Source organism: Salvelinus sp. IW2-2015, linkage group LG15, assembly GCF_002910315.2.
Source record: "Salvelinus sp. IW2-2015 linkage group LG15, ASM291031v2, whole genome shotgun sequence".
Classification (NCBI taxonomy): Eukaryota; Metazoa; Chordata; class Actinopteri; order Salmoniformes; family Salmonidae; genus Salvelinus; species Salvelinus sp. IW2-2015.
Window position 1 is genome coordinate 64,703,936 of NC_036855.1, and position 12,214 is coordinate 64,716,149.

Below are 12,214 nucleotides of genomic sequence, written 5' to 3' on the forward strand. Positions count from 1 at the left end.
CTTAAAGAAAAACTAACAGGTCTGTGAGAGCCGGAATTCTTACTGGTTGGTAGGTGTTCAAATACTTATGTCATGCAATAGAATGCAAATGAATTACTTAAAAATCATACAATGTGATTTTCTGGATGTTTGTTTTAGATTCCGTCTCTCACAGTTGAAGTGTACCTATGATAGAAATTACAGACCTCTACATGCTTTGTAAGTAGGAAAACCTGCAAAATCGACAGTGTATCCAATACTTGTTCTCCCCACTGTATATATCCAGTCAGGTCTGAACCCCACACTGTGCTCCACTAAGGTTCTGACAGGGTTACTATCTTCAGCCAAGGCCTCATCAGACTCACTACACCACAGCAACCAGCACGTTAGCCACGGAATGATGAGAGAAATATCTCACCACTTCCACCCAATGGTACAAGCTTAGGTTATAAAAGGTTCACAGAGACATGTCTTCTCTTGACAAGAGTACATCAGGACAGCTCATTCACCCTAAACACATAGTGAAACTGGGATCTATCACACATTGTTTACATTACATCTAAGAATTCCATGGGGTGTCCTATTCTAACTAGTATACTTTTTATATTTGGCATTTCTTCCTCAGTGTGTTTTGAATGGCAATCAAGCTGTGGGAAAATGAAACTGTTTAAGTTGTCTCACACTTGAAGTTGACATAAGTGTCTCTCTTAGCAATGCAACACTGTTCTGAGTACTGCCGCAATACTGTTTCATTACTGGGGAAATATTATCCATTTCTCTGTTTCTCACAAAACGCTTTTTTACAAGGCCTGAGGTTCACTTCCTGTCTTTAATGGTAAGTTCTAATCATTTGTGTAGATCGGTATTATTGTTGGACCACAGTAAATATCAAGTAATCATTGTACATATTTTTCAAATTAACATTCACCTGAACAGCGCTCTGTACAAACACAATGCCTGTTATTCATTACTGTTCCACTAGGTGATTAAAGTCTGTAATGGCATCGTCAGCATGTTGTTTGAAGTACAGCACAGAGAAGCAGCTGTGTACTGTATAGACAGTAAATGTTTTTATATCACAGAATTGGAAAAGGGGGGGATGCAGGAATGAAAAAGGAGAGATGAAATAAAGGAAGTTTGCAGTGGTAAAGTTGAGGAGTTACAGTCCCTCTGACTCCTGGAAGGTTCTGGAAGACTTTCATGTCTTATCAGTCCATTAACTTAAGCCCTGGTTAAGGACTTTTGTGTGATCTCAGTGTAGAATCCTTAAAATATACCAGTCTGTAGCCTGGTTTCCTTCCCTGGCAGTAGAGCACTCACAGACACGTCATTAAGACAGATCCATCATTGTGTTACTTTTTATTAAAAAGTACTTGGTAAATATTTTCTTCTTCTTGAACTGCACTGTTGGTTAAGGGCTTGTAAGTAAGCATTTCACAGTAAAGTCTGTTATATCTTGTTATATTCGGCGCATGTGACAAATAAAGTTTGATTTGATTTGATCATTCGTTTGGCTTTAGACTCCCTTCTCAGTTACTGGCTGCTCTCACTACATTACCTGTAATCTGGACCTCATCTCTCTCTTAGGCCCTTTGTTGTCCTCATAGGGTCCATTCTTTCTCTTGCTGTCACTCTCCCTCTATCTCCCTTTACCCCTGTTTCTTCCTTTCCCTCCCTTTCCCTCTCTCTCTCTTCCTCCACACCCTCTCCCCCCTCCCTCCCTCCCTCCCGTTCTTCCTCTCTCTCTGTCGTCAGGTAAGGCTCCAGGCCAGGTCACATGTCTGTCTGTCGTTGAGAGGTTGTGAAGCTCAGAAGGGTCAGAGATGGCACATTCCTGGGGTGACACACGGCCCTGGCTTGACCCCAGGGCCACAGAGGCCAGCGGCCCTTCATATTGCCTGGGGGGAACCGAGGGTAGGCGCTGGCACTGGGAATAGACCTGGGAGCTTTAGGGCCTGTAATGAGAGGCGTCATAAAAGAGAAGGAGAGAGGGAGAGTGACAGAGAGGGATAGGGGGCGAGAGAGGGGAGGATTTGTGTCACTCTCTGGCCCAACATTAACTGGCTATGGCTTTATGAGGGGTGTTTTACCCTTTTCACACTACCGTGCAGACACGAACCATACTGTGCTGGGCTGGCTCTGATATATTATTTTCACATTGTCCTTCCTAGCACGGTTCCAGCCATTATGGTTGATGTTTCACCAGGTCAGCCGTGGGAATAGAGATAGGTTGTTGGTATTTTAGAACAGGCATTGGTGATGGAGTGAGGACCTGTGAAGACAGAAGCGGTAGGAGGTGGGTTTGAGGTGACAGAGGAGTGTTGGTGCTGTTTGGGAACTGTAACGTGGCTGTGCTTGTGGAAGTGGTGCAGACCTCCTGTGCTCTCAGTGAAAGCATCCACTGTCTGACTAACAGCCTGCCCCACTCTGATGTGTCCCCAGAGAGACCGCAGGCTGGAAGTGTGCTGACAGGATAAATAAACAGAGAGAGGACGTGCTCACATCTCAGCACACTAACACCTTCACGTGTATACTCACACGGCACAAGAACAAGACACTTATACACTAACACCCTTACATACCCACACACACTTTTACATAACAGCCTAACACCCTGCTGTATGAGGAAACACAGAGAAAACAACAGACCCTCTTAAAACGAACACCCTAATCGATTATACACACAGGACTGACGCTTTTACTTAAACAGAAAGACAGAGACAGATGAAGAGGGCACAACAAAACCTATTCCACCTCAGGAGACTGAAAAGATTTGGCATGGGTCCTCAGATCTTCTAAAGGTTCTACAGCTGCACCATCGAGAGCGTCCTGACTGGTTGCATCACTGCCTGGTATGGCAACTGCTCTGCATCTGACCGCAAGGCACTACAGAGGGTAGTGCGAACGGCCCAGTACATCACTGGGGCCAAGCTTCCTGCCACCCAGGACCTACTATACCAAAAATTGTCAAAGACTCCAGCCACCCTAGTCATAGACTGTTCTCTCTGCTACCGCACGGCAAGCGGTACCGGAGCGCCAAGTCTAGGTCCAAGAGGCTTCTAAACAGCTTCTACCCCCAAGCCATAAGACTCCTGAACATCTAATCAAATGGCTACACAGACTATTTGCATTGCCGCCCCCCTGTTTTACAACGCTGATAATCTTTGTTGTTATCATCTATGCATAGTCACTTTAATAACTCTACCTACATGTAAATATTACCTCAATTACCTCGACTAACCGGTGCTCCCGCACATTGACTCTGTAACGGTACCGGGCCCCCTGTATATAGTCTCGCTATGGTTACTTTACTGCTGCTCTTTAATTACTTGTTACTTTTTATTTCTTATTCTTATTCGTATTTTTGTATTCATTTTTTTAACTGCATTGTTGGTTAGGGGCTCGTAAGTAAGCATTTCACTGTAAGGTCTACACCTGTTGTATTCGGCGCATGTGACTAATACAATTTGATTTGATTTGAGACAATCATCCATACATAGAGAGGCAGACTTATAAACAGGATAACATTCATTCAAAAACTGCAAAGCACACAGCACACACACACCCACACAAAGACATCAACATGACAGATATGTAAGAGCAGAAACACACACAGACACTGTGTCTCCTGTCCTGAAGTGTCGAGGGGTCCGTGACCTCCACCGAGGTCCACATCCTGTGTTTCTGACTCACAGAGCACCACATGAAGGACCATCAAGCACAAATGACACAAAAGCTACATCTCTCTTTCTTTCTCTCCTTCTCTCTCTCTCTCCCTCCATCCTCCTCCTCTCCTCGACGTGTCAACATCTCCCTGTCTCATTTCCTCCTCGCTACGTTTCCTCCTCCATCGCCATAACAACCCCCTTAAGTCATCTCCCCTCTCTCTCTGACGAGTCTGGGAGTTGACAGAGTAAATATGACACATAATGTTGCGTCACAAGACGCCTAATGATACTGTTGTCTCTCTTCGCTATCTCCCCCATATCTAGAAACAGAAACGCTATCTGATGTCCAGGGAGCAATCCTGTACTGAGTGAGTGGAACTGTTAATACATAGTGACTTCAGTCTGGTTTATGGAAAGCATCCTTCCAGATTGGTCTCTGCTCTGCTGTCTCTGTGTAACCTCAGTGCTGCCTGTCCAGGCTGCAGACGGTTGGGGGGGTCTATAATGAATATCCAGTCTTTGTAGCGCATTCCTGCCACGAACGCACAAATAAATCACGCCAGCCTGGATGGAAAACAATAACATTGAGCTCTCCTCCCTGAAGGGAGACCCTTGCTAAAGTACATAATCTGGAGTGTAAAGTGATCCTGCTCTAGCCTGTACTCTGGATCCTGTCTTGCTATTTCTCCAGCGTCTCTGTGCTGTTTTTGGCAGCAGCATTGTAGTGTAGAGCCTGTGTAGGTCCTCGGTACGTCCCTCTCTCTGCAGGTAGTCACTGGGTCACCACCAGCACAAAGGAGGACCAGGGGGAGCACAGGGACAGGGATACCCAGGCATGGTTCTCCTAAGATGGACTCGTAGCTGGGTGACTTGCATGGTCAGACAGACCTGGTGCGTCTGTAGGCACTATGTTAGAGTGTGGAGCATCAAGAGAAGCAGTGTCTAACAGCAGGAATACCCTCAGGGTGACACAGGGACTCCACTCATCTTCTGAAGAAACTTAATCAGACAATATGGTTGCACAAGACATGTTGATGCAGAATGTAGAAACACAGAAGAATCGAGTGGGCAAAAATACCATAGAATCCGACCATCAGTGTTGATAACCTGGGTGTAGAGAAAGATACACTCGGTTCTTCAGCAGTACCCATATGATAACCCTTTTAGGTTACAGGTAGAACCTTCTGTAGAAAGGGTTCAACATGGAACCTAAAAGAGTTCTACCTGGAACCAAAAAGGGTTCTTCAAAAGGTTCTCCTATGGGGACAGCCGAAAACTCTGTAAGGTTCTAGATATCACCTTTTTTTAAGAGTGTACTCTCCTAACCTTGTTAGTCACCTGACCTTGATGTTTGTCTGTATTGTGAAGAGAGCAGAGAACTGAAGGAAGAGCCTGGCCTGGGAGCTCTCCTCCTCAAGGCTGTGTTTAACAGTCCTGTCAGTGTCACACATCACTCTCACTAATAACCCCTGCCCTTGTTTCCTGACATTAACAAGATGCACCCAATTACTGACTGCTCTGGGCCCCAGACACACACACACGCACACACATACGCACACATGCACACATGCACGCGGGGGAGCATGAGAAGCGGTTATCCCACTGTGGAGGACAGTGATGTAGCTTTAGTGGTTTGGTCTTTTCCCTTTAAGATCTGAGAACAGTGTTAATCAACAGAGACCCCTACATTCCCAAACATCAACAGACAGGTCATCACACTGTGTAACTAATAACCTGAGCAGTTTATACAGACCACTGAAGAGCATGTATCATCAATCAGAGACACCTCTAGCATTTCATTTGACATTTTAGTCATTTAGCAGATGCTTTAATCCAGTTTGTGCATTCATCTTAAGATAGCTAGGTGGGACAACCAAATCTCAGTCATAGTAACTACATATTTCCTCAATAAAGTAGCTATCAGCAAAGAGAGCTAGGAGGTAAAGTTAGCTCACAAAAGGCTTTTTTGTTGTTGTTGCAGGTCCCAGATCAGATCAGGGGCAGTGTGGGGTCAGGTCTCTGTGTGACTGACAGGCTGTCTGTTGATGTTTGTTGAGCAGTTTAGCAGTGAACATTGAGAGCAGAGGTTGTGTGTTGATGTTATGAGTCGACACTCAGAGAGACCAGAGGCTGCCAGCCATAGCCTCCCCTTGCTGGCTGTACATCTTCAGCCCAGACAGACAGACAGACAGACAGACAGGGCCCACATCTGCTGTTCATTAGCCCAGCCTGGCCCTCTCCTCTCTGGGCACACTGACTGGAGGGACAGGAGGTGGCAGGCCTGGAGAGATATGTCCTTCGGGCCCCTGGCCAGAGCCCCCTAGCAGCCCCCCAGTACTGTCCCATCCCATCCCCAGCTCTCTCCATCACAACACAACACAGCTATGAGCCACAGATTAAAGCTCCAGTCCGTCATGTGGCTTCAGACAGACAGACAGACAGGGCCCACATCTGCTGTTCATTAGCCCAGCCTGGCCCTCTCCTCTCTGGGCACACTGACTGGAGGGACAGGAGGTGGCAGGCCTGGAGAGATATGTCCTTCGGGCCCCTGGCCAGAGCCCCCTAGCAGCCCCCCAGTACTGTCCCATCCCATCCCCAGCTCTCTCCATCACAACACAACACAGCTATGAGCCACAGATTAAAGCTCCAGTCCGTCATGTGGCTTTAATCAGGCCCTGGCCAGGCRCATAGTTTTGTAAGTTATTTATCATTCAGAAGAGGGAGTGGGGGAGGTTCTTAGAGGAGTGATTTAGGGTTATGTTGCATGGAGGTTGGAGAAGAATAAAAGCAAGTTGTCGTCTTGAGGGACCTTCAGTGAGGTACCATGCTAAATTCCCTCCATCAAGAGCGTGCAGTTTTCGGGGCAGGAGTTGTGTGTTCCCCCCTCCTCGTCTAGGGTCTGTGTTATTTGGGTTCTGTGATTCTATGAGTGTTCCAATATCCCTTTCCATCGTTTCTTATTCCGCAGGTCCATCCCTAATGCCTGTAACATGTGGTGTTTTGGTTTGCTGTGTGTGAGGATGATGCTCTTTGTTCAGCTGTCTCTTGACCATCTAGGCTAGTGCTGCTGGGATGTGGGGAGGGAGGCAAGGGATCTGGTGCTAATGAGGAGCTTTGGTCCTAAAGACAATTGACAGGCTGGGTGTTACCAGAGAGGAAGAGGCGAAGCGAGAGGGTTTACTCTTGTCAAAATCTGTCCACAATTAGCAGACTGATAAGCAGAGAGAAAAGCAGACTGCCTGCCTTCCCGCCTTTGGGACTACGACTCCCATTTAGTGGCTGTGTAGATCCGTTCAGTATGTGAAGGGAAGGATACAGCAGCTGGGAAATGAATTATTGGCTCATGCTACTGTCTGTCTGTGTGTTTATCCACAGGAGGAAATGCTGTGAGGGCTTCAGGTTGGTGATGGGCCAGTGCATACCTGAAAGTAGGTTTAAAAAATACAGCAGTTCTACTCACCCTAAGTCAGATACTTTACTCAGTGCCTGTAATTACACCTGGGCACCTGTACACAGACAGAATGCACATTACAACGCCAAATTAACCCATTACTGAACTGCAAATTGTTTCAAAAGTAAAATAGAATCTCATTCCATAAATTGTCAATACTCTACAATGACACACCATGACCAATAGAGGGCAACATTACACAGGAATACCCTTGAGGAATATTATTGGACATCCAGGGTTATTATTGAGCTGTTAGCTTTGCATGTAAGATCCTATCTGTGCATGTCCCTATTGAGGAACCAATCCCTCCCCTCTCTCTGCTCCAGATGTGGATGTGTGTTCTGGCTCCCCCTGTGAACAGCAGTGCACCGACAACTTTGGACGGGTTGTCTGCACCTGTTACCCCGGATACCGCTTTGATCGAGAGAGGCATCGCAAACACCAGACCTACTGTTTAGGTAAGTCCACTACCTGTTTATCTGCCAATCAGCTTTTTATCAGCCTGTTTATCAGCCAATCAGCACTGTTTTCTTTTGTATAAATCTTAATTTAACATCCTGCATCAGAGCAACCGCTCTTTCTCCATCTCTCTGATTAGAGCAGCCTAAATGCAGCCTTAATCAGGTGTAAAGTAACAGCTGGTGTTGTGTCTCCCACACCACAGACATCGATGAGTGTGTGGAGTCCGACGGCAGTGTCTGTGATCACGACTGCGAGAACACCGTGGGCAGCTTCCTGTGTCGCTGTCGCAGGGGTTACATCCTGGCACCGGACAAGCACTCCTGTATACCCAGTCACAACCGTGGGTGTTGAGTATACTACTATACTTTACTCCTACTGTCTACATGAGGCTGGCTACCGCAGCTACACTACCTCTGGGCTTAGCTCACTAGTACCTTCCTGTGTGTCTTCAGCCTGAGGGTACAGTACTGTATATGTGTTTGAGAGGGTGAACATAGACTACTAGACTTTGTTTTTGTGTTACTTATTCTGTTGTGTTACTTACTCTGTGACAAGCCTGTCTCTCTGAGAGTCTCTTTGTCTCTGTGTCTTTCTATCAGTGAGCTCGTCAGGGAAGTCTGACACCCTGATGAGTGCTGGCTCCTGCTCCCTCACCTGTCAGGACTTTGTAAACATGAGGAACAGCCTGCTGCAGCTCAAACTGAGGCTGGGCAGCACTCAGTCACCTAACCAGGTACATCTACATCACAACACTAACTACTGCACATCTTACTTACACTGGTGTTCCATACAAACACAGAGATACACTAACCAGAGATACACTAACTGTAAACTAGCCTCGCCAGACTTGATGTCTCACAATGGAAGTCTGACCAAATTCCGACTACAGTGAGACATGTTGTTGTACTATACTACCTGTGTGTGTACCTGTGTGTGTATAGGTGTTGTCTCCTGGCCTGGCTAACGGCAGTGATAAGCCGTCTGCTGGGAGGTTGGGGAAAGGTCCTGACACCACCGCCCTCCCTAGTCCTCCTGGCTCTCCAGGATCCCGTGGGGTCCCAGGTAAGAGTTGTCTGCTCTTTCTCTGAATCTTTCTAACTCAATCTTTCTCTCTCTCTCTGTATCTCTCTGTTTACTGCCTATGTCAGCTGTTTGTTGGCTGACATTCCGCAGGTTATCTCCTTGGTTCCTCTTACATCCCTTTATTCTTGGATCTCAGGCCACTCAGGAGTGCCGGGGGAGAAGGGAAAGCCTGGAGAGAGAGGCCTGACCGGCCCCCAGGGGCCACGGGGAGACATGGGCCCTATGGGCCCCGAGCCTGACCTGGAGTACATCAAGAGGGGTCGCAGAGGAGCTGTGGTAATCTTATTATTGCTTCCCCGATAACATGCTGTTGGGTCTATTAGTCCAAGCAGACCTCAACACATCCATAGCTGCAGAGATACATCATTACAATAAATGTTGCATGAGAGGAGCTGTAGCTCCCGCTAAAAACATTTAAAACCATATTTCTGTCTCTCCTTTTTCCAACAGGGACCTCCTGGCGCACCAGGCAGAGATGGACTGAAGGTCAGTATAACAGTCTATCCATGTGTCTGTGAGTGTTTAGTACATGCGTGTGTGTGTACTGTATGTGTTTAAACTATCCTGTAAACTTTTCAAAGCTGTTAACTGGAACACTAACAGCAACACTTTTCACCCCACTCTGAGAGCTCTGAGCTGCCGATGTGGACTCTTATAGAAGCCTGTGTGAACGTTGGAAGTATGTAACTGGACGTTTCTGGATGTTTTTTTCTCTTTAGGGTGACAGGGGAACTCCTGGTCCCAGAGGTCTACCAGTGAGTCTGCTTTCTATATTTGCCAGCTAGGCTTTGAAGTATTTTTAAATGCATTATCATCATTTGTCACATTGGTTGGATCTATTTGTCACAAACCAGCTCAAAGCCCGTAACAAAAGGGAGACAACGTGGAGATAAGGAATAACAAAATATATTTATTAACTAAGTACAATATACAATGGTGGTGTGTAATCAGTAATCAGTAATGTAAGTGAGTGTTTTGCATGCATGAATGGATAATGCAGGGTGTTGAAAGGTGCTAAAGCAAACAACCAAACCACCAAGATACACAACAAAATCTGTAAAGGTGTCTGCATGGAGAGAGTCTCTTCCATGAATGGGGAAGTGGTGTATTTATCCTGGGACACACTGGGCCCAGGTATTCCCATGTAGCTGACGACCCTCCCAACTCTGCCCACCGGCATCCTAATAAGGAAACAAGAACAAAGAGAGAATACGGCAGACAGTGGGAGGTCGTCACATATTCTATGTAGTATCAGATTCCAAGCATACAATAAATCCACCCTAAAGCATGCAACATACCTTACAGGTTGAAATCTAATTGACTGATGTGTGGACAGAGATATTAAAGCCTCCGCTATATTGCGCCAGGGACCTCCCGGCTCCTTTGACTTCCTCCTGGTCATGATGGCCGACATTCGCATTGACATCATCGAGCTGCAGGAGCAAGTGTTTGGGAAGAGGCGGGGCCTCTCCTTAGACAACCCGCCCCACTCCAGCGGAGAGACAGGGTTCGGAGAGTGGGGCTCCGGACAAGGAGAGCTCATGCTCAATACCTGACCTCCATAACCCTGCCCACGGCAACTGTCACTCAAAACGATAAGCCAAAGGGAACTAATTAATCAACTGGGTCTTGTAAAGCAGAGACATTGAACTGACTGAACTGACTCCTTTCCTCCAGTGAAACCTTGTCTCTAAAACCCAAATAGGACTGTATGAGGTGAGGAGCCCTCTGATCAGCTCTCTCCTGTCAGAGACATAGACTATAAACAAACGGAGAGAGAGAGAGAGAGAATGGCAAAAATGGAACCACTGACCCTCCAAACCAAACCACTGCAAGCTTTGCCTTGCCGCCTTGATGTTTCCTTCTAGCCTGGCCTGGTCTGGTCTGACTGAGGAGAGGGGGTATGCCTTTGRGTGCGAGGCACAGGGGGGTGATGGTTGTAGCCCTGTGTGACTGTGTCTTTGTGCGCTCTGAGCTGAACAGCTTCAAACACAGCAAGGGCTTTATCGTCTGCATCTCTTCCTGTTCCTGTCAAATCTGTACAGTCCGTGGAGAGGAGACTCCGGTCGGTCGCTGCCTGACACTGCTTACCTGCCCTGCAGGGCCTAGAACCAGACTCAGGCCCCAGACTGCACCTGTCCATGCAACAACCCAAATCAACAGCTTTTATACTGCTGCCACTACACTACAGACTCTCTGAAGCATCTTTAGAGATTCAGTACATATACTACATTAGCAAAACTATGTGGATACCTGCTCATCCAACATCTCATTCCAAAATCATGGACATTAATATGGGGTTAGTCCCCCCTTTGCTGCTATAACAGCCTCCATTCTTCTGGCAAGGCTTTCCACTACATGGTGGAACATTTCTGCGGGAACTTGCTTCCATTCAGCCACAAGAGCCTTAGTGATGTCGGGCGATTAGGCCTGGCTCGCAGTCGGCGTTCCAATTCATCCCAAATATGTTCAATGGGGTTGAGGTCAGGGCTCTGTGCAGGCCAGTCAAGTTCTTCCACACCGATCTCGACAAACCATTTCTGTATGGACCTCACTTTGTGCACATGGGCATTGTCATGCTAAAACTGGAAAGGGCATTTCCTAAACTGTTGCCACAAAGTTGCAAGCACAGAATCATCTAGAATGTCATCGTATGCTCTAGAGATTTCCCTTCACTGGAACTAAGGGGCGTAGCCCAAACCATGAAAAACAGCCCCAGACCATTATTCCTCCTGCACCAAACTTTACAGTTGGCACTATGCATTTGGGCAGGTGGCGTTCTCCTGGCATCCGCCAAACCCAGATTCGTCCAGAATCGTTCCTGATGGTGAAGTGTGATTCATCACTCCAGAGAACTTGTTTCCACTGGAAGTTTGGAACTTAGTAGTGAGTGTTACAACCGAAGACAGATGATTTTTACGCGCTAGGTGCTTCAGCACTCTGCAGTCTCATTCTGTGAGCTTGTGTGGCCTACCACTTCGCGGCTGAGCCGTTGTTGCTCCTAGACGTTTCCACTTCACAATAACAGCACTTACAGTTGACCGGGGCAGCTCTAGCGAGGCAGAAATTTGACAAACTGACTTGTTTGGAAAGGTGGCATCCTATGACGGTGCCACGTTGAAAGTCACTGAGCTCTTCAGTAAGGCCATTTTACTGCCAATGTTTGTCGATGGCGATTGCACCTGTCAGCAACGGGTATGGCTGAAATAGCAGAATCCACTAATTTGAAGGGGTGTCTACATACGTTTGTATATTTAGTGTAAATAAAAAAGGAACCATTTGAAAGTTTCAGAAAGTTCTTTGGATATGTTGGTAAACGTACTCTTTTTTGTTGTCGTTAATGTTGAACTTCCCTACTCAAGATAGGTACATATATGGTGTGGAGTGGACTCTCTTAATGCTAGCTATTGGTCTACACCTTAGATCACCTTCTAAAGCATTATGTGTGTCTCTGCTTGTGTGTAAGTATGTATATAGTACACACCAGCACTTTCCCTAATGAAGTCAAGATTTTAGAGCACTGCAGGGCTTGGAAATATCTGCTAATCACAAATGGTATGCACCATTAAAT

At 46.7% G+C, this 12,214-nt stretch overlaps 1 protein-coding gene across 1 annotated transcript in view; it reads left to right on the forward strand.

The window, feature by feature from the left end:
• Positions 1-11,921, forward strand: part of LOC111973754 (collagen and calcium-binding EGF domain-containing protein 1) — a 21,020-nt gene extending 9,099 nt beyond the window's left edge. Inside the window, exons 3-11 of the mRNA XM_024001142.2 lie at positions 7,023-7,075; positions 7,425-7,556; positions 7,763-7,900; positions 8,160-8,293; positions 8,502-8,622; positions 8,780-8,919; positions 9,094-9,129; positions 9,363-9,398; positions 10,011-11,921. Coding sequence (XP_023856910.1) covers positions 7,023-7,075; positions 7,425-7,556; positions 7,763-7,900; positions 8,160-8,293; positions 8,502-8,622; positions 8,780-8,919; positions 9,094-9,129; positions 9,363-9,398; positions 10,011-10,199 — 979 coding nt within the window. The 3' untranslated portion in view covers positions 10,200-11,921. The remainder of the gene's footprint in view (positions 1-7,022; positions 7,076-7,424; positions 7,557-7,762; positions 7,901-8,159; positions 8,294-8,501; positions 8,623-8,779; positions 8,920-9,093; positions 9,130-9,362; positions 9,399-10,010) is intronic.
• The last annotated feature ends 293 nt before the right edge of the window (positions 11,922-12,214 follow it).